Source organism: Rhamphochromis sp. 'chilingali' (genome assembly GCF_963969265.1).
Source record: "Rhamphochromis sp. 'chilingali' genome assembly, chromosome: 14".
NCBI lineage: Eukaryota > Metazoa > Chordata > Actinopteri > Cichliformes > Cichlidae > Rhamphochromis > Rhamphochromis sp. 'chilingali'.
Genome location: NC_137941.1, coordinates 3,813,456 through 3,836,493, shown reverse-complemented (window position 1 = coordinate 3,836,493; position 23,038 = coordinate 3,813,456). Strand labels below are relative to the sequence as shown.

At 42.7% G+C, this 23,038-nt stretch overlaps 1 protein-coding gene across 4 annotated transcripts in view; it reads left to right on the top strand.

Moving 5' to 3' along the window:
- The window catches only part of hdac4 (histone deacetylase 4), a 130,476-nt gene that overhangs the window by 91,673 nt on the left and 15,765 nt on the right, over positions 1-23,038 (top strand). For all 4 annotated transcript variants that reach the window (XM_080902325.1, XM_080902323.1, XM_080902326.1 and 1 more), the window contains 13 exons: positions 295-512; positions 4,818-5,090; positions 6,061-6,247; positions 6,570-6,703; positions 7,448-7,550; positions 8,653-8,699; positions 11,825-11,932; positions 13,845-13,900; positions 14,091-14,178; positions 15,268-15,387; positions 15,485-15,582; positions 21,584-21,702; positions 22,424-22,557. In XM_080902325.1, coding sequence (XP_080758451.1) covers positions 295-512; positions 4,818-5,090; positions 6,061-6,247; positions 6,570-6,703; positions 7,448-7,550; positions 8,653-8,699; positions 11,825-11,932; positions 13,845-13,900; positions 14,091-14,178; positions 15,268-15,387; positions 15,485-15,582; positions 21,584-21,702; positions 22,424-22,557 — 1,685 coding nt within the window. The remainder of the gene's footprint in view (positions 1-294; positions 513-4,817; positions 5,091-6,060; positions 6,248-6,569; positions 6,704-7,447; positions 7,551-8,652; positions 8,700-11,824; positions 11,933-13,844; positions 13,901-14,090; positions 14,179-15,267; positions 15,388-15,484; positions 15,583-21,583; positions 21,703-22,423; positions 22,558-23,038) is intronic.

The window sequence follows — 23,038 nt, the reverse complement described above, 5'->3', positions numbered from 1 at the left end:
CATCATCTTATTTTAAAATATCACTTCAGCTAGAAAAAAGCAGGACCTGCACTGCATTGCAGCTAAAATGTGCAGCCGGTATTCCTGAGTAACGGTTTCCATCCGTCATATGAGAGGGGCCCCTGTGGTTCCAGTTGTAAAGCCTCCAGTTTCTTTTAAGTAGATGAAATAAAATCACCTAAAATTATCACCTAAAATATGTGTGAATGATGAGTGGAGCTACAGAAATAAGACACAGCTTTTGGAAAAAAATGCTTGAGATCATTTCCTGCAACCGCTCTGTGTTTTCTGTAGTTGGGCTGGGTGGCCTACCGCTGCCATCGTCCTCCGTCTCCAAGCTCATGCGCAGCCACCGTCCCCTGGGGAGAACGCAGTCGGCGCCTCTGCCCCAGCAGCAGTGCGGACAGACACAGGCCCTGCAGCACCTGGTGGTCCAGCAGCAGCACCAGCAGTTCCTGGAGAAGCACAAACAACTGTTCCAACAGCAGCAGCAGCAGCACATCATCAACAAGGTATTTCAACACATGTCTGTGCGCAGTATCAAAAGTAACTCTGAACAGCTGCGGTATTGCAGGCAGCTGTATGTCTGTCCATATACTGTGTGTGTGAGTGTTTGTCTATCTACATGACACTGACTTGGTTAATGTTTGTGAGTCCTATTTTCTTTTCTCCAAGCGCTGGATGATTCAGCCTGCAATTAGCAATTCTTTTAGCTAGTTTTTTTCTTTTCTTTCTGTGTTCATGTGTCCCTGCTTCTCACTGTCACCCTGGCAACTGTGCACTAGAGGAAGCATCTTCCATATATGGTCACACAGGAAATATGACTCACTGCTTCATTGTTGAAGAGTGTGCGTATGTGCAAGCTTATGTGTGAAGTTGCTCTATGATACAGTCATAATTTATGTGGCTGAAATTCATAATTTCATATACTGTGTCACATGGCTGCATTAAATGTGCCCAAAGGTTCAAATAATCAGGTAAATATTTGTAAAAGTAATCAATGTGATCGAAAATCTGAGGCTTTGTCAGCTTATCATGGACGTGCATTCATCTACTCAAGGCATAGCAGCCCCCCAAAAAAATATATTTATATCCATGCACAATAGGGGAAAGTTATTTGACTCCCTGCTGAATTTGTGCATTTGCTCTCGTGCAAAGAAATTAACAGTCTCTAATTTTAATGGTAGTTTTATTTTAATGGAGAGAAACAGATGTTTCTTATAGTTGCTCACCAGGTTTGCACACCCCTCAGGAGAGATTTTGGTCCTCTCCTCTTCACAGAAACTTTAAATCCTTTAGGTTTCTTTGCTTGTCAGTGGGGTTGGTGTTCTGTGGGTCATACTCAGCATTTTCCTCCCAGTAAACATGGTTTCGTCCGACACCCAGGCCTTTTCTGAGTCACTGAGATGTTCACGGGGAAACCTAAGACCAGCCTGTGTGTGTGCCTTCTTGAGCAGGGGGACCTTGTAGCTGCTGAAAGATTACCAGTGGTGGTGTTCTTGGTGACTGTGGGCCCAACTGTCTTAATAGTTTTGGGCTTATTCACCACCTTTTCTCATGATCATCCTCTTGCAAGCTCTTGCATGGAGCTCCAGACTGAGGGTGACTGTTGGTCATTTTAGTTTTCTTCAGTTTCACCTCCTCACCAAGCTTCTTACTGATGCTTTTGTTGTCCATTCGACAATTTTGGACAACTTTTTGGTCTTGACATGATGGTGGAGAGGTTGGAATAAACAGGTGTACTTTATATACATAACAAGATGAGCTCTGGCGTATCTTTAATTGACTGGTTGTATCCCTAACCCCTAGTCTGTGGGATCTAGAATTCTGGCTGGGTTGCAGAGGATCACTGAGTGACTTTTATTCTGTCTCTCTCCATTAAACCGAAACTGCCACAAAATACAAGACAGTTTGTTTATTTGTAAGTGAGCAAACTTACAAAAAAAATCCCCCATTGTTTATATATGATTAAGATACTAAATCAATAGTTTTATCACATAAAAAGCAAGCAGTGAGTGTCATACTTACCAGAAACATCCTCCTGTAATCTTTCTTGTTGTGGATGTCACCTCAATATTTCAGGTTGGGGATCAGGCTTGAACATGTATCTGCAGAAAGAGTTTTTCCCCACATAAAGATTTATACACTAGTAAGAGGAAGAGACGGACAAAGCATGCATATTAGAAGGAGGCGCTGAGGGAGACTGGAACTAAAATGGTTTGAGTTGCACGGAGGATGAGGTGAGGAGCTGCCCACTAATCACTAACAATCAGCAGCCAAAGTTTGCGGTACAACCAGAACAACATATATGCATAAAAATGAACAAGTGTAAAGTCACCAAAGCTTGTGGCAATTTCTGTAAATCCCATTAGGTTATTTGTCGGCAATTATAATGAGCTATAATGTTCTGTGTAATTTTGCGTTGAGTTCTGCTACATAAGTCTTCCAATTAAGTCAGTTCATTTTTATTATTATTAGGGTCTAATTGTAGCTTACTGGTTTCCCGACTTGCCTCATGGGAAACAGATACTGGATTTAAAGCTGCTGGAACGTTGAGGTCTTTGTACAGTTTGCTTTATTTCCCTGGGTTGGCGTGGTTACTCGCAGCCTATTTTCTCCTGTGTGGCTTGAAGGGATGACAATTGTGTATTTGTGTGTGTGGTGTCCATGACGGGCCTCGGATAGACTTTCAAGCAATCCCTTACCTGATGATTTCCTCTTCATATAGCAGTGGAATTATCACACAGGATTAAATAAAAGGCGTCCAGTGAGGTTTTCAGAAGAGGCAGGAGTTCAGTGACTGCATGAAGTTGTTAAAAGACGCAGGACAGAAAAAGGATGGTGGTTGTTTAGTTAACTGGAGCCATTCTGCGTAGCTTTAAAAAGCTGTAATGGCACCTTTAACTTTAACGATCTGCCCTTTTTCAGCAAGAAATGTAACCTGAGTCCATTACTCAAAATATCACCTGAACACCTGAAGAGCTAGACTTTAAGCTTTAGACCACAACAAGAAAATGCTTTGGCGTGTGATGATCGCTGAGCGTTACTATAGTGCTGTGTATTATTTTACCAAAGTCATGCACAGAAGTAGATTAATGAATAAAACCTCGAGCTACTGAATGGTGTAGTTGTTCTCCTGCCGTCCGTGTCTGACTGCCGTGTGTGTGACTTGTTATCCTGATATTTGTGACTGTAATTATAGCTCCTGCATTAACCGCAAAGCAGGATTATGACAGTGCTATTTTAGGTGTCTATTCATTTCCTGCTTTTTAATGTTGCCTAATATCATTGCACCATGGAAGTCATTGGAGAAGTTCCCCCAGCGGACTCCGTAGTTACTCATTGCCTTTGTTTTGTTTTTGCCTCATAAAGATCAGACTTAATGAGGAATTTAACATTATCCCCAAGAAATATTGATTGCTGCGAGCTGGTTTTAATATCTGCTATATTTCTGTTTGACGTGGGAAAATACGCGACTAAAGTTAGCAGCGTGGGACGAATATGTTTCCAGTGATGCATGTAACGCCTACCATTTGACTCTTAAAAGTGGTGCTAACTATTATGTAGAAATATCCTGTTGGCAGGAGTTATTTCATTTACCCTTTTCACCCTTGGATATCCACCTCTTGACTCATCTGCAGTCTTCCTTCCCTTCCCTATTTGCATCTATCAGTCAAGTCAGCAGGAAAAAGGGGTCTTCCTGAAAACTTTTGGCTTTTTTCTGCAGCAGAAAGAAAGAAATGAATGAAAGAATCTTGAAATGGTTCCAACCTGAGCTTGTTGTGTGCCACTATGGCGGTACAGCGGTGTGCTTAGGGGAGAGAAATAAACGCACAGAGTCCGAGTGTATCAAGTGTTTCCACCACCCCGTCTCTCCTCTCCCTCTTCCAGCTGATTTAACAGGGTTATTTAGTGTCTGTCCCCCTTATGGTTCACGTCCCAGCCACTATTTCCTCTGTAAAAGAAGAAGGGTTAGACAGAGGGAAAGAGAACAAATTGAGAGAGTAAGGAAGAGAGTCAGTGTGGCAGGAGTGTTTTGAGTTTGTTTGGAGAAGAGGGACTGGGATGAGGCAAGAGCCTGCTCTCTCTGACGTCAATGGACTGTTCCCTGGGCAATATGCCAGCCGTGTGTGTGTGTTCCAGGCACAAACAGTGGTCCTGTCCAATCATGACCTGCACATCAAGGTTGAGGTCTGTGACGACAGGGACGAGGGCAGCTGCCAAAACAAGATTATTACAATCCCCCCTCTGCGGTGCTTCCACTCTCTTTCCTCGCTTTTTCTTTTCTCTTACATGTTCAGACACGACGAACTTAGCAGTAAAATTCATCCATAGTCTCAGGAGATTATATCATTAGTTTGAAAACAAATAACTAGCCTATCAGAATCCAGAGTACAGATGTGGTTTATTTCTGTGTGTGCAAAAAGTCAAAAGCCCCGGCTAATGTTAGCTTTTGGTGGGTTTATCTAAGGTTGTTTTCATTAACTTTGTACGCGGACTGATTAGTCAGTTATTTTTGGAATGAAAAACATCCAAAGTGTAGTTTTAAATTGGAGCATGTTGTCCCTGATATTTCCTTAGTGCTTTCCTCCCTTCATGCTTTTGAAACTCTCGGTTCTGTCTTTTTTCTGTTTTCTGGAACGTCTTTCTGTTACTGGCTCCTAACATCATCAGTTGACTCCCTAATCTTGGCCGAATGTTATGTGAATATTTTCTTTTATGTCCAAAGTGTTCCAGTTTTTCCTCTAAAAACATGCATAACACCGTCAAATCACTGCGTCAAAAGTTTGACCTGGCCGTGTCTTTTTGCCCTCTAGATAATGTCCAAGCCCGGCGATCAGGCCTCAGCTGCAGGCCCGGGAGCCTCAGGACCAGGCAGGCAACACCAGAGTCACCCGGAAGAGACGGAGGAGGAGCTTAGGGAGCACCAGGCGCTCTCCTCGTCATCATCGTCCTCCTCTCCTACCTCTGGGCAAGAGACGGGGTTGCTACGTGGGGTGGTCATCAAGCAGGAGCCTCCGGATCCCCAGGAGCAAGAAGAGAGGGAGCAAAGAGAGAGGCAGGCTGAGCAGGACTTCCTGTTCAGACAGGTAAGCACGAATGGCGGGGACCAGTTGGAGTGGAAAAGACGGACTGGGCATGAAATTCAAATTCCACAAGTTTAATCTGGCATTTATAAAAAGGGAGAAAGTTTCTTCTTTTGCATGACTCTAAAAGCAGTGTCAGATTCATATGTTTGACATAATGTCTTCATATATGTGCATGATGATTCAAACTGGCAGCGATTACACAGTATGGAGGATTCTTTTTGTATTACAGTAATCAGTAAGTGGTTGTAGCTGGGCTGAACAACACACTGATAGCAGTGACAGATGGAGCTTCTTGTGACTGAAACATTACACTCCACATTTGTTTGATCTGCCTTTCCTCCCGACTGGACTGACTACCCAACCCGCTTCCAGTATAATATGTGTATAAATATCCTCGAAATTAGTCCGTAGCACAACTTCATGCGGGCATACACGTGCAAGTATTTTATGTAAAAGCTGTTAGCAGCAACAAATCTCTCTGTTACACGTGAATTTGTACATCGCAGTCTCTCTTTGGCCACATCCCTGCTGTCCGCTCAGCCAAATTCAATCAGACACTCCTCTCACTGTCGCCATGGCGCCCATAGTGTAGACAGACACACCCATCAGAGCAGGAAAACACGACTGCTTAGCGAGCACTGAAATATTCCACTCAGGTGCTTACAGATCATTTTGAAAACAATTACATAAATAGTTACATAATAACTTTTCTTTTCTGTAAGCAGTTTAAAATAATTATGACGCCTTAATGTGAAACACTCATGTTTGGCACTATGTCAGCTAGAAAATGTTGCTTCAACAACCAAATGTAGTTTGGTTCTTTGCAACAGGAATCTCTTTATGGAAGCTGATTAAACTGGGCGCTATAGCAAGTAGGAAGATGTTGGTATTTGGTGCCATCTTCTGGTGGGAAACTCATATTGCAGCCCAGCTTTCTGTTGAATATTGCACTGTCTGTGTTTGTGAGCAGCAGGCTCTGCTCTTAGAGCAGCAGCGGATCCACCAGTTGAGGAATTACCAAGCCTCGATGGAAGCAGCCGGGCTTTCGGCCAATTTTGCTGGCCACCGGCCTCTGTCGAGAGCTCAGTCATCGCCAGCCTCTTCCTCCTTCCCCATGGTCGTGCAGGAGCCGCCAGCCAAACCTCGATTCACTACAGGTCTGCTGAGTTACATAATTATTTCTTTGCACATACACACACACACAGCAGTGATGCTTTTTATTGTCATGAGCACCACAGTAATCAAACACAATGCAGAGAGTGAGTAGCTGTGTGCAGTGTTTAAACATCCTAAACAGGGTTTTTGCTTATTGCACAATGATAACCTGTTGCTTTAGAAGAAGCAGGTGCAATAGATGATAATCACACCACGTCTTATGGTGTGACCGTAAAATGTCATCGTGACAGCTGTTTCTATCCTTGTTGTCAGTGGTGCATAATCACCCATATGTTTGTGCGTGGTGGTGTGTGAATTTCCCAGGTCTTGTGTATGAGTCTTTGATGCAGAAGCACCAGTGCATATGTGGTAGCACAACGAGTCATCCAGAGCACGCTGGCCGCATTCAGAGCATCTGGTCCCGACTGCAGGAAACAGGCCTCAGGGCGCACTGTGAGGTAAAGACAAAGTTAGACTTGTGTTATTATTGAAGGACAATTAGAAAATGTACATGAGTATTTAGCTTTCAGAGGCAAACAATAAGAATCGTTGTCAGTCTTTGGAAACGTTGAGAAAGCAAATGTTAACTTCACTGACGTTTATGCAGTCGTCTCCTGTTTGATTGATGCTAAACGCTTTACACTAGAAGCTACGCTCATATGTTTTCCCTCACATTCATAATACACTTATCTGTCGCACACACACCCTCTAAAATAGTCAGGTGCACTGGGACAATTCCGGGTTCAGTATCTCATCTAAGAACACTTATGGAGCAGGCCAGGAATCAAACTACCCACCACACCTGCCCAAATTTAAAAAACAGAAAAAAACAGCACATTTGTTGTTGTGTCATTGGAAATTGTTTCATATATTAGTGTTTGTGTTATTTTCCCCTGACAGTGATGTTTTACCACTTTATTGCAGGTTGTTGTCGTAGCCAGAAGGAGGCAGTGTTAATGCACTTCTTTTAACGTTTGTCCTTATAGGTGAAAACTCTCACATTGAGGTTTCGAATATGATCTAATATTAAACTGACTCAGTGACAACACTGGGACGCCCTGTATATTATTTCTTCGGACTAACAATATGATAAAACTTCTGCAGAACTCTGCTCTCCTATCCTGTTTTTGCGGGGAGTTTAAATGCGGAGCATGAAAAGCTAATCAGAAGTTGTGTATCTTTTTTTTCCTCTCTGTTTTCAGTGTATCCGTGGTAGGAAGGCCTCATTGGAGGAGTTGCAAACAGTCCACTCTGAAGCCCACGTCATGCTATATGGAACTAACCCGCTGCGGCAGAAACTAGACAGTAAGACATGCTTCCTCACACACATTCACACATTCACAAACACACTTTTTCCAAGCGTGCACTGCTTCACCTCCTAGACTAGATTACTCATTAGTTTAGTCTAAAAAAATTGTGGATGCTTTAAGACTTACTGGGTTTTTGAGAATTGTAGAGTTTCATGCATTTATTCACAAGTCTGAAGTTGACCGCCTGACTCTGCAGGGTCCGTTTAAAGGAATCTGTTCTAATGCTTAAATCGTATCATAACTAAAGGTCCTTCTAATAAAGTCCTCAGAGGTGTTACGATAAGACAAGGACCAACTAGAGCTGCTAAACTAAAAGTCTCGCAGGCTGCTTAGTCACTTATGTCTGGCCTTAAAGTGCAGGTGTAGTGAAGTAGTCTGCATTATGTGAAAAAATCAAAGGGGCGAGCCCCAGTGGCGATCTTGGCTTTCACTCAGTGGAGGCATAAATTCCTCTTATTATTACTGCTCACACAGGAGTCTTACCAGATACTCCTGTGTGAGCTTCAGCGTACAAGTGGGATAGCCTACAGTAAGAGCTGGAGTAAAGGAATAAACCACAAAGGTGGCGGCTAATCAGGAATTAAAGTATTCACACTATATTAAATATTTGTTAGTGGTGTAGTGTTTAACTCTGGATTAGGATTATGTTAAGCAGTCAGATTTAATTTCAAAAGAAATTACAAATAATAAAGTAAGCTGATGTTGTTTTGTTTGAAAGGAAATTAAAAGTGTAAGCACACATTTGAAAAGAGTTCACTCGGGGTCAGTAACTACGTCAGCTTAGTTTGTTTTCAGACATGTCAGAAATGTGAAGTTTATTGATTTTCTTCTTCAGTGACAAACTGACCCCTCTCTGGCCAAATCTAGATTTTTTTTCCTGAAGAAGGCTTGATTGAGAGGTCAAGCAGATACTTTTTTTTCTTCACCTCACCTAATTAAAGCATGCCCTTGTGTACTATTGCTGTTAGATAAGGTCACAAAGTCAAATAGTTGGTTTTAAGGGTGTCTGTGAGTCTGCAGTGCAACCTCTTCCCTTAGTAACCTTTCACTTTTGCTTTCTCTCTTTCTAATTCTTCACTTCATTTCTTTCTCTTCAGGTTCAGTAAATCCCATGTTTGTGAGGTTGCCGTGTGGAGGCATAGGGGTAAGTCACTTACTCTGTTTGTTAATTCATGCTTAAGTCATCTTCCAAATATTCACTGTCTAATTAAGTATTTGTAATTTGCGCTCTTGATATTTCTTGGAAAAGGCCATTGTTAGTCATACTGGTTTATTCAGTGGAAAATTGTTGTAATAGACACTTGTGTTTTTACAACACTGTTAGTCTAATCAATACCCATCTAGCACAACTCCATCAGACTCTGGAACGAAGCAAATAAGCATAGTTTCAGCCTTATCAAATAGCAGTATAATAAGTGTCTCCTTCGCCCACTCATTCTGCCCCCTGCCTAAATAATGGTCCCATTTGTTCTCTTTGCACCAAACAAACACACACACACACACACACACACACACAGCCTTGACACACTAGCACGCAGATGCACACAAACACACACAAACACCACCCCTCAAGGACCAGAGGCAACAAAAGCTGTTGCTCGCCTTTCCGCCGTGTTAGTAATTGTAACCAGATGTTACGAGCTGTGCGTGCGTGCGTGCGTGCGTGTGTGTGTGTGTGTGTGTGGCAGAGGGTATGACTTTGTTTGTGTGCATTGCATAGTTTGTGTTTGGGGATTCTTGTGTGCTAAGGCAATGATTTTGATGGCTGCTTCAAGTTGGAAGTGATAATGTATCTGAAAACTGATACATTGGAACAGTTGTGCACCTGTGTGTGTGTGTGTGTGTGTGTGTGTGTGTGTGTGTGTTTCCATGCTTTTTTTGTTGTTGTCTTCACAATATTGAGCATTTGAAAGGCTACATCATGCCTACCTTGCCACATACCTGATCTCTCTACATCATTCCTCATCTCCTCATACCTCTGTTTCCTTTCTCCTCTTCTTGCCTCCTTTGGGGCCACCACTCCTGCTGCTGCGGTGGGAACAAGAAAAGCCGGAGTTCTGCGTTGCTCCGTTCTGCTCTTTATAATGGCAAATGGGACTAAATTGTTGTTTTCCTGTCATACACACACATACAAGTCTTACATACACACACTCACTCGCTTGCAGAGGAAGGGGGTTCAAATTAAGCTGTCAGCCTGTGGAGAACCATCATTCTGTCATACCAGCACGTTCCCGCTATTTTCTGCCTCTAACACATACACTCACTCACACTCACGCACATGCACATGCACACACACACCACTTCCCTTTCACTTTCCCCCGACGAGCTTGTGTCCCCCTCCAGGCTCGAGGCAAAACTAAACATCAACATGGGAAATAATAAAGCACTCGCGCTGCTTCAGAGCAGCATCTGTTTGCGCTCATTAACCTGACTTGTATATATGATTCAGTTTCCCATTCACTCACTCACTTGACTCTTGATTTGCTCGCTCGCTCAGTCATTGACTCGGCTACTACATACTGTCATCCACTTACACCGCGTTCCCCTCTCTTCACATTGGGTTCCATTAGTCACTCATCAACAATGCACTCCCCTTTTTTTAGTATCTTTAGTGTATGTTGAGCGCTCCACAGTTTCATTTCATGACAAATTCTTTCTTGGCGCAACTTTAAAAGAGCCCCTTTTCTTCTCCGTGGATGTTATTATGGAGTAATCATCCGGCCTTGATCAGTTTCGTCACTGGAGACCGGAGGAAAAGGGGGGCGGCTGCCTGAAAGGCTGTCGACTCGCTCGGCTCACTGACTGGTTGAAGGACCGAGGATCTGACTGGGTGGCTAAGGTTAATGTTCCACTCGGTCAGTTGACTGACTGAAAGGCCAGCGGCGTGGATGAAAGGGCGAGCGACTGGCAGGTTAAAGTTAACATATTCAAAGACCCCCAGGTTTACATCAGGAAAGCCTCGCTTAGAGCTCTGGCGTCGGCCGCTCTGCACATGTGTGCACGGTTCAAAACACACTGACACACAGGCCTTCACTTTCTTCTTTTCCTCAGCCAGCTTCTTCTCTCTGTGTTTATCGTGTGCTCCATCTGCCTGCAGTATCTGCCATGCCTGATGGAGGGTGTGTATATTATCCTGTGCGTGGCCCTCTGCGTACAATCAATCACACATACTATTGTGGTCTGTTGGGCTTGTATGCATGTGTGTGTAGGTACTGTAGTGATTTGGGCTGGGGGGGGGGCGCTGCCCGTGCTTCTGCATTAATCAGGCTTGACCACTGAATAGTTTGCCCCGTGTCTAAGCATGCTCAAACACACACACGTCGGGTATTCATATCTTATGGGTATATCTAATTGACATAAAGCTTTCCCTATCCCCTCACCCTACCCCTAACCATGATATATGAATGCCTAACCCTTACCCTATACCTAACCATAACCCTATTGTAACCCTGTCACTAAAGCCACATTTTGAGTCTCAGAAATGCCTTCAGACTTGCAGGAACCAGGATTTTGGTCCTCACACGTATAGTAAACGTCCATTTCTTGGTCCCCACAAAGATATGATCACAGACACGCACATTTTAGTCATTTAAAAAAAAACAAAAAACCTCATGTTCTATACCAAAAAAAATTTTTTTTTTTTAATCGGCCTTTTACAGTTTTTTTTTTTTGTCGTGTAATATTTTAAGGTGGATAAATTATGGAATGTCTCTAAATATCTGTAAACGTAATGAGTGTTGTTTGCCTGAAAACCCCTCTATATGGTTTAACCTTAAAACTGACGTATAAACTGACAACTTACTATAAATTTGCTGCTTAACCTGTTATTAATTAAGGCTTTTGTGTTTTCATCATATTATACTTAAGTCTTTGATTGGTCTCTGGAGTGCGGAGTTACAGTGTCATGTCCTTACGGATCAAAGGGATTTTTAGAAAGTCTGTTGTGTTATACACAGCACGATGAATCCTCCAATTTTATGTCTCGTAGTGTTTCTCTCTATTGTTTTCCTCACAGTGAATAAATTTTCCAGCCCTTCTTGCACCGCTGCAGACAAACTTTCAAAGAGTAACTTTGATGCTGTGAAATGACACAAGCTAAATGATTTCAAATGTGCTCAGTTTTACGACTTCTGCCCCACTCAAGTGCTGTCAGTAACACCAGCAAAAAATAGATAAGTGGAAAACAGTATGAAGTTGCATATTTTGGCTCCGTTTGAAAATGTTATTTAAACAATACAAGGCCTCATGTGTGTTTGTGTGTGTTGGCAGGTGGACAGCGACACCATTTGGAATGAAGTCCATTCATCCAGCGCAGCGCGTCTGGCTGTTGGCTCTGTGGTGGAGCTCGTCTTCAAAGTAGCATCGGGAGAACTGAAGGTTGGTTTGGATGCTCCGTGGAGTTCGATTAGTCATGGCTGTTTGCAGGGCTGCAGTGTATTTTTAGGCATTGGAGCACTTGTGGCCTTTAGGAGCGGGTAAATGTGCGTTAACCTTTAAATGCTATGTAACTCAAATGGACTCTGCAGTATAATTGGTCCCCTCCAACTTCGAGGGGTTTGATTTTAATATCCTTGTTAAGGTCTTACTGCTCTAGTCGATTTTCCACCTGAGTTCCAGTCACATAGGCTTACAGACAGAACAAGGCCCAGCGCAAAGAGAGCACTATATCAGGTCACCTTTAGTAATGTGCTATCCGGCCGTACTTCCAGACACCTTAAAGGAAAAAAAAAAAAACAAGGAAAAAGTTCCAGAACCAACTTTCGCACCTCCCAGACAGACATCCCCACCCCATCACGCCTCTCCCCATCCCAGCCAGACTCGTGCGTCTGTGGCGGTGGCGGCTTGCTGTTTGAACCCAGCAGGGAGACCCGGTGCACACGCACCGCAAGCGCCAGCAGTCCCCATTAACAGGCCCCCTTTAGAAGTGTTGCACCAAAGCCACCTGCAGACCAGGTTAGCGTTAGCTTTGCACCAGTATAGCACACTATCTCGTGACGTTCTTCAGCAAGAAACAGTAGCACACCATGCTGATACCCAGCTGAGTTTTGGGTGGGGTTGCTAGCATCCTGCCATCATGTTGAGTGGGCATGAGTGATTGTGCATCACTTTGCACAATTAACAACAACACAGTTTAGTTTGAGTGATTTCCTGCTTAAAGTTTGCTGGTATTGACTTACCCTCAAATTAATGCTTGTATACACATGCACACACACACCTACACACACGCACGCATGCTTACACACATGCAGACGGTTCTCCGAGGATCCTTCATGGCCAAATGACCACATTCCACCTGCACCAACAACTCTATGAACTCCACAGAAAGCCATAAATCTACTGAAGGCACACATTCACACTCCCTCTCTCTCTCTCACACACACACACACACACACACACACACACACACACACACACACACACACACACACACACACACACACACTTCTGTCTCTGTGGCTTCTACTTTCTGTTTCCCCCCACGTCTGTTTTAATTTAATTACTTTTTTCTTTGTATAGAGAAACTTCACTCGCTCACATACATATGGTACCGTACAGAGTTCTTTAACCGTGTGTGGGGAAACCAGTAGAGGCAGTTGTCGCTACAGTAATCTTCCAGCTGGCTGCTAATCCGCTGCAGCTGACTCAACATCATTAGTCCAGTTTGCAATCACTCTACATAAGCTCAAACATCTATCTAATGTCCCCACATTGCGCTGGGACCCTCCAAAAACAATTGCTCGGAGTCCTGCCTTGACAAAGCTCGCCTTAACAGACTCATTGTTCCCGTGAGGACACGCATGCACTTTCAGTGGGAGAAGCTAACATCTGTATTCTTTAGAATACAGAAATAGATTTTAATACTTCTGAATGTATTTGTGTTCTTTCTGTTCATCGACACATTACTCGTCCTTACGGGGTAAATAGCGATGCTGGGAAAATAATGTGTTCGTTGTTATAGTCCAGTTGTGTTAGCATGCTTTTTAGGTTAATTTGTGATGAGTTGTAAGTATGAATGTGAGAGTGTGTGGTTATGCGTCACTCTGTGTTTGCCCTGTGATGGATTGGACACCTGTCCATGGGACCACACGAGGGGCTAATTCAGCCTGTGTAGGCCCACTATCCCAAGCCCCCACGTTAAATAAGCAATTAAGAAACTGTCCAAGCGCAGTCTTTATGGATTTCCATGTGTGGGTTTTTGCATGCAGCAGTGGATTTGTGAAACTATTTTTTACTAGTCTTTTAAATGAAGTGAGCAGGCGTGTCATCTGTGATCTGTTTTTGCCGACAGAATGGCTTCGCTATCGTTCGACCCCCTGGACACCACGCTGAGGAGAGCACACCTATGTAAGTAATCTCATCTTACAAAGCTGTTTTCCTCTTACTTTAGTGTTTCTGTACTTTTTATACAGCACTTACTGCATGATGCAAATAATATTGCTTAAGCATGAGTATAAAATTTAAAATGTCATCATTTTGTTGCTGTCTTCTTCTCTTTTTTTTTTTTTTTTTTTTTTTTTTTTTGTTCAATCCTCAGGGGTTTCTGTTATTTTAACTCAGTCGCCATAGCAGCCAAGCTCCTGCAGCAGAGGCTCAATGTCAGTAAAATCCTCATCGTAGACTGGGTGAGTTTCTCAGTGGGATGTTTGTTACATGACAGCATACCTGTATGCACAGGTACAATATTAGACACGATGTGGCTCAAGGTTCTTGCACGGTAGACGTCTGCTCTCACTTGAAGGACAAAGAGTTGAGAGAGAAACTGACAACGTTGGCTAGCTACTCTTTGTTTCTCTTTATGCTCGTGTTGCATCCCAGAATAATCCCTTCTGCATAACTACTTTAAAATAATTTTTTATACCATAAAGTGTGAAAGAAAGAGACTGTCAGCTGACAAAGGCACAAACGTCTCACTAACTTCTATTAACAAAGAAAAGAAAATAGCTGCTAGATTTATGAGGCAGTAAAAATATAAAAATCCTCATTATGTTATCTGTTCCACTTGTTTTTAAATTGCGACGGGTTATGAACATAGCAGCCGCAAACTGAGCTCTTGTCTGGCTATTTGGGTCAGATATTATCCCTTTTTTCTTCACAGAGAAAAAAATAAAATTTATAAGAAGGTATGACGGAGCCTTTGTCGTGTCCAGGAGCGGTGCTGTTCAGTGGCATCCCTGGCTGGTCACGGCCATTCCCCAAAGCCTTTGAAGGGCCTTTTAATTTCCTCTCTGTCTGTCACAGGGGGACGCTGAGTGCAGGCTCATTGTCATGGCACTCGCCTCCAGCCGCCGGGACATTTTTAGAAATTGTGTACTGTAGCATTCATAGACATAGACAATGAGGTCATTTATAACTGACGCTTTTGGCAAAAGTGAGCAGCTGTTGAAGTCGAGTGTTTTATTGAATCGCGCTGAATCCTTTTGTGACATCGCAACAGGCTGGAAGGAGATGATATAGTCTGGCAGTATAGGACTCTCTCTCTGCATCAGTCAGCTGGTCCAAGTGGAGGTGCAGAGATTGATGGTCCCGTTTCTGTGAATCTCATTAATTTCCTCAAACCTATTCATCATAATCCGTCTTAATGACGAGGCAGTCTCTATGTGCCCCTGGTATTTGGTTTTTCTTTGACCGAAGAGATTTAAAGGATAATTACACTGAAAATATTATTATATGCTTATTTTTTAATAAAAAAATGCCCATTATAATCTTTCCAGGATGTCCACCATGGCAATGGAACCCAGCAGGCCTTCTACGCTGACCCCAGTGTCCTTTACCTGTCCCTGCATCGTTACGATGATGGGAATTTCTTCCCGGGAAGTGGCGCACCCGATGAGGTAAAGACGACAAATGCTTTTAATAAACCTTTCAGACCCACAGCCTTCGGTCAGCCCACACGTAACAAACCCAGTCACGTGTGTTTGCGCTTCCTAGGTGGGCAGTGGAGCAGGTGAAGGTTTTAACGTGAACATGGCCTTTACTGGGGGACTGGACCCTCCTATGGGGGATGCAGAGTATCTAGCTGCATTCAGGTAAGACAGTGATGTCACTCACTGCAGTCTAACTCTTCCTGTCATAGCCTTGGAGTATGAAGTACAGTGTGTAACAAATTACCTGTTGGTAGCTGTTAAGAACTTATGGTGCTCACCCTTATCCCATCTGATTCCCGTTAGGCGCGCTCCTATAACTATACATAAGCTTCCACAGATACAGGCATGCACTCGGTGCAGACATGTACCTGTCTCTCATACATTTTTAGTTCACACAGCTGGAAAGGAGAAGGCCTGGATTGGTTCCAGCGCTCTTTGAAGATGAGTCCATGTTTGCAACTGTCTGTCCATCTGGCCCGAGCCCGACACATCAAACCAACAGGCCACTGGCTCATCGCGGCTTTAGGCACGCAATCCCCCGGAAGTACACCTTAGCTTCTTAATGCACCCCAGAACCCAGGGTGCTCTCGCTCCCCATCTCTCTCCTTTGTATTCTTCTCTCTCCTCCTCATCCTCCTCTTTCTACCCTGCTCTTTGCATCTGCGTTGATGACAGCCACGTAATGTATGTCATACTGCAGCTATTACTTATAATCTATGACTGAAGTCAGTAGCTGCTGCCTCATTCTCATTCCCTCTACCATCATAGACGTGCTACTCTCAGGAATTTATAAATAAATAAAACCACAAAAAGAGACTAGTAACCGTGCTCTGTATTAAATCACCTTTTAAATGTTAATGACTGTGTTGACAGTTGAGATGAGTATAACTGAGAGCTCTCCAATACTAACAGCACAAGAGACCATTAGGAAGACCTTAAATTACTAAGTTATTACTTTTATAACTCTGTATTTATATGTTTATTTGCGTTAGGAGGGGAAAGAATTAACCCTGCACACTCATTTCAAGTTTTAGAAATTCTTGAATAGTTCCAAAAATATAATCATGAAAACACAGTTAACTGAACCAAAGGGAACTTTCACTCAAACTCTGGCTTCCTGTGATTAAGAATTTGCCTCAGAAAATAGAGTTCACGCTTTTTTTTTTTCTCATTTACAATTATTTAATATTTAATTTTACACTCTTAACGCACACTGGACTAAAAGTGTTGCTGTCATCTGGATCAACTTTTCTTATGCCCTTGTTTTGTGTGCGTTTGTCCTGGAGTGATGAACACAGATACGTGCATTTGCATATCAGCCTGTGCATGCTGAGGTTGTTAATGCGATTGCGATTCAGCCTTCTTTGCGTGAGGCAGAATAGGAGCTTGGTGTTCATGAACCTCAGGTCGTGTCACCATTAATTCCCAGAGGCTCCAGAGGTATTGGACAATTTATATGCCCCACGGGGGCACCAGCAAACCTGTGCGCAGGTCATAGATCTGTCACAAATGCACGCACACACACACGCATGCATGCACTCATTGTCAAACAAATGCATCATGCCCTGATTCAAATATGCATGATTGTGTGCAAAATGTGCACAGTGCAACAGATGTGCAAATGCACACATTTCATATCTGTTTGCTCACACATCTACAACCCAAAATAAACACCTGGTGAACACAGTTGCTCTTTCACTCTTATAACTTGTGTGTTTTGGTCTTTTCCTTCCTCTTTCTGTCTTGAGGAGGGGATGCGTGCCTTGCAGCCAGTACCTTCCCATTCCTCCTCTGGCCTGTGCCACGTTGCATTTGCAGGGGATCAAGTCTGAGCCTCCAGAAAGCACAGAGAAAAAAGATAAGAAAATTGGCCCTAATGAAAACCAGAAGCACCGTCTCTTTCCCCGTCTCTCTCTCTCTCTTCCTCTCTCACTCCCATCCCACCCACCCCCCTCTTTTTGCCATGAACTTGGAAAGACGAGAGAGGAGGAGAATTAAATTTAATTCAAACCAGCTCTCCGCAGAGCCAGATGACAGGGCTTTGAAGTGTAAGTGTGCGTGTGTGAGTTTTTCGCTCTCTTATTCTCCCTCTTCTCCTGCTCTCCTGTTCATTTTTTATGAACGAAGGGGGGAAGCCTGCAGTTTAACCTTTTGTTTGCTGGTTTGACAAGTGCTGCTCCCTCTGAAGGATCTTTCTTTCCTTTTTTTTCCCCCATGAGAATGAATTTCTCTGAGCTTTAAAGCTTACAAATATCTAATTTGGTGGCATTTTCATCTAGACCAGAGCCAGTCATCCTATACAAAATGATAGGATAGTAATACTTTTTTTTTAATATATATTCTGTACATGACAGTACTGCTTTTCATGTTACAAAGCTGAAGTACATGGGATCACAGGGCATAATCAAGATCTGGCAATGTATAAATTCAGGACTAGATTAATTACATACAGATGTGTAGTCCCGAGAGAGGAAGTTTTTCTTGGCTCAAAAAAATGACAGCTATGCCGAGACCTATTGCCGCGTTAACTTTTTCGAGTGTGCACATTTGATATCATGTTGGGTGACATGTGCCAAATACTAAAAGTGCTCACTGGAATCAGACAAGGAGAAATTACTTGGAGCAGAGTAAATGAAAAAGAGTGTGCATTATAAGGTTGAGCATGGTCAAGTCTTTTAAAGCGGTGCCAATCGAAGATATGTGTTCGCCTCCACAGATTTTACGCATGGAGATCTGTTCATACAGCTGAGGGAATGCTCCTCACTCTGTGGACAGGAGCTCCTTCTCTCTGAAAAGACTGAGAAAATACCCCCAGTGATGTCACCAGGCTTATTCTGGCTTGCAGAAACAGGAAGTGTAGGATTCGTTGTTTTCCCGAGCTCCGCTGCATCTATTTTGAGTATTCTTATTAAAGCCATCTCATAGCTGAAGTGCAACAGCCATTCAGCATTCCTTTGTGCTCTCTGTGCATGCAGACTCAGCTGCACCTGTTGCTAGGTAAGCCAAACAATGCTAAACAAAAGTTTAGACCACATAGCTGTCAAGTAATTGCATTTGTAGTTAAATGTAACTGGGAGACAGCCAGCAGTGGTTTAGATTTCAGCCTCTTTGGTCAGGATGTCCCATCGCTTACGGCTCAGTCGTAAACTCTCCCCTCCCTTAATTAACAAAAAGTCTTTTTCATCTCAGCGTGCATAGCCTCTGATTCACGCACAATTAGCCCTTCTCAAAACCACTTACTTCCCTCTCTGCCAGCCTGGTAATTGATCACTGCGGCTTTTTATTTGTTTAAATGTCAGGATATTATTCCAGTGGGGTGGGGTGTGGAACTGTCGACACCAGCAGTTTTCAGCATTGTGACCAGAACTAGTTGCTGTTTGTATTCAAGGTTGGAGGGGAGAGGGTGGAGGAGCCCTTGGTGGTTGAGGCATATCCTCGGCAGTCAAGGTTTCCCACCAAGTCGTGTGTCAGGCCACATAAGCGTCTGTGGCAGGCTTCTTTTAGTGTGGGGTCTTTATGGCCCCCAAATGTTAATGGGCCAAGGCTGTATGCTTAAATAAATGTAGCAGTTAGTCAGAGGGTTTAGCAGAAGTCCTTTTTAATTTAACATAAATCCAAACATAATTATCTGTGTTGCTCGTGTACACGTTTGTGTTGTTTACGGCTGTCTGACTTGAAGTATATGAAAGGCTGGAAAACAGCAAAAAAAAAAGATGCAGTATGTCACGTCTTTCGCCTCATTCATCCACTCTTCATTTATGTCTTTACTCAATTAAGTTCACTTTGTTTTTCATCCTATTCGGCCTGACGTTTTCATCTGAAACGCTGCCAGCTGCACGATAGCGCACAGTGACGCTCACACTCTGCGTATACTTACTGTCTGGGACTCCCAAAAACCTCCCAGTGCTACCTCCCACCTCTCCCTCAGACAGCTGTGTGTATGTAGGAGTGTTGTGTTGTGGTGGGGGGTGGGGTGTGCACAGCTAAGGGTTATAATTTGGTGGTGAGCAAGAGATGGAAAAACCTGCGGCCTACGGAGCTCAGGGCACGCTGTTCACCCACAGCTGGCAAACCAACACCGTGTTCCTGAGGTCAGCAAAGTACAGGGGACCTACAACGAAACCCTGTGGTACTCCATCAGTCACAGACCTCACTAAAATGCTACTTGCCCAAATATCCCAGGCCCCAGAAAAATTGTTGTGCCATGCCAGAGGTTCCACAGCGAATGACAGAGACACTTGTTTTGCCATCTGGGAAGTCCTATTTATGAACTCAGTTAGACATTGTAAATTATGCTAAACCAGAATGCTATGTCACATGATACGTCTGTGCCCCTCCTGTTTATTACTAGTTCGAGGATTGATTATTACAGGTTCATAACTTATGGAAACCCCATAAACATCTAAAGTTTTCACTTCTTAAAAGTTGTGTTATTGTTATTTTGTGATAGGACGACAAAAAAAGTTAAATATAAACAGCTCTAATCTTATTTTATCTAATCTGCTTGGTCAAAAACCCTTTCTTCAAAACAAGGTCATCCTATAAACCGACTGGATTTTCCAGCCACAGCTTGCAGTGAATCATTCCACACTATTCCACTGTTGATTTGATTTCTGTGTATGACACATTGCACACAAGCAGTCAGATGAAGGTTGTACACAAGCAGCCCTCATTCACCACACCCATCCAGTCTTAGTTATCCTCCGTACTTAACACGCATACACATATGCAATTATATCTGTCCTTCCGTTTTTCCTTTTTACTTAAGGTTCATGCGGTTCATTGCACTAAATTTCCAAAACTTCCACTTCAAACATTTATGTGGCAGTTTTCCTTACCACACACATACTGTACAAACAAACTGATTAGTTGGATGTTTGCTTTGAAAACCATGAAATGGAGAAAAATGACCGTTTAGAAATTTAAAAAAAAAAAATACTGCAATTCATTGACAGTGCGAGTGAATTGTAGCATCCTCAGAGTGGAAGAAAGCAACATCACGAGGGCACTAAGAACACTGAAGCCATTTCTTAGTATATTGATTTTATAGCAGTCCTTGTTACTCTTCTTTTAGTCATCAGAGCTAACACAATACTGATGCAAAGCCATATAGCAGTCCATATATGCCTAAAGACGATGGCAGTTATTAACATAGTTTTCAGCAGCTCTACATACTATTATCATCACTTTGTCCTTCAGATCAGTCCATCGATCTCAAAGCAGAGGTCAAATCTGACATGATACTTTAAGTCTATATATGGTACTTTCTATAAGCTGCCAATTTATAATAATTTTTGTCAATTTTCAAACAATAAATCATCAAGTTAACCTTGAAGACCTTGGTAGATCTAACCCAAATTTTAATGGATTATAAACATGACTGCAAAGTTCAACCTTCCGAGCTATCGTGTTTAATAACCTTGGCTGAGGTAATCGTTATTTGGTATTTATAAGTCTGTCAGACCTGAGTTTGTTGATGTGAGCACTTTGGTTTTTGTGCTTCTTTAATGTCCACGTATGCTTTGTTGTGAGTTCCTTATCCTTTGACACAGTTTCATGTATTGGAAATATGGCAGTGGGAAAAACGAACTGTTTATATTCACATGGGACAGCTTCTAATAGTGTTATAATTTAATCTTGAAATCTCAGGCTTGGTGGTTTTGATTCTCCTTTTGGTGGTTTGAGCTGCATTTCTTTCTAATCTAAAGTATTTGCTGTATTTAATGCATTTGTTTTTTTTAAAATACATGTTTCATACAGTAAGAGCAGCCCGGTCACCCTGTCATTTAGATCAAATATTAACCATATGTGGCAGTTCAAGAATATCCGGTTGCAAGAATGCCAGTGAAATGTAGTGTGACACTTTTTATAGCCTTGCTTGAAAAATACAATATAATAGTGAGAATTTTCCACAAGGCTGTGTGACAAAATCTAACCTCACTTATCGCCAAGATTTTGTGATGTTTTTGAGAAACACTAGACTTTAAAATTACTTCTGGTTTCTGGCCTTCCTGTGTGGGGCAGCAAGCCAAATAAGAAGCATGCATGCAGATGCTGATGTGTAAGGTCGAAATATAGACATCAGAAGCTGAAAAGCTTTGACTGACTGAGATTTAACTAAAGTGTTTTTACGGATACATTACGTTGCCTATTGTTTCTCCAGGACGGTGGTCATGCCTATTGCCAATGAGTTTGCGCCTGATATGGTTCTGGTATCTTCTGGCTTTGATGCAGTAGATGGACATGCCCCACCGCTGGGAGGATACAAACTGACAGCCAAATGTAAGTGCTGATTCAAACTGTCCATTTCATTTCTTCTAAATCTGTTTTTTCTTTTTCCTATGAGCTGAATCATATATGCACATCTTAAGGCGTGCACCACGTCACTCGTGCCGTATGCTGTGTGATGCTACACTGTATTCAATGCTAGGAAAGACTCAAAAACATAAACTCGCCCCTTTTGTGTGCAGTGTGCATATCTAACTTACATATTCAGATAGAGACCCTGGCGTGACAGCAAAGAGCTTTTCTAAAACCATCCAGCAGATCTCAAATAAGAGCTAGGGGTCTTTGTTGTCAAAGAGGGGGGGTTATGGGTGGGTTAAAGAGGATTGCAGGAAGAGGGGATATGGTCGAATTTAGGGGGACTAAAGTATGGCTGAATACATATATAAGAACGCCCCTCATCCTGAGAGGAAAAACATCAAAGGCTGTGACCAAGACTAAACGCAAAGCCACATTTATTAAAATTAAACCTGGCTTATATTAGGGCTTGTTTTTTGCCCCCCAGTAAATCCACAGTGCACTCGCTTTCTCTTTTCCTCTGTGATGCATTCACCCCTTCCTTCATCCACGCTCCAGCCGCTTTTTTTTTTTTCTTTGATCAATATCCAGAAAGGAAGTTAGAGGCTGAATACCATTTCATTCTTCTTCTTTCTTTCTTTTCCTGCTCTTTCTCTCTCCCTCCCTTTGCCATTTCTGCTGTGATTTCCTGTCTGTCCAGGCTTTGGCTACCTGACCAGGCAGCTGATGGGTCTGGCAGGCGGTCGGCTGGTGCTTGCCTTGGAGGGGGGTCACGACCTCACAGCCATATGTGATGCCTCTGAAGCCTGCATCTCTGCTCTGCTTGGCAATGAGGTAAGATGTGCAGAGAGAGAAGGAGAGAGTACTTTAAATATTTGTCAAGTATTGTCAAACTGTTCTTGATCAGCACATTAAAGATGACCGTTTGCCTGTGTCAGCTGATATGTGATGATATGTGAGCACTCATATAATTCTTGCACTGGAGTTTGAGCTCCAGTGCAAGTAGGCGGTTCAGTAACACTGCAGACTTTTTGTGTACACTTTAAATGAATGACGCTAAAACAAAAAGTGTTACAAATGAATCACTGAGCGATGATTTCGGTTCTTGATTTGCTGTTACAATGTTTTAGGATTGAATATTTAAGTGTTTGTCATGTATTTTCTTACATCGCACATAACGGCAGTGTTTTGGTTCATAGTCCCTGCTGAAGGATGAACCTGTTTTCAAAAGTATTTTATTACTACACCACAAGTTTGTACAATTCTGCAACAACAGCAGGCTGATTTTTATTTTTAACTCATCCAAGCCCAAGCT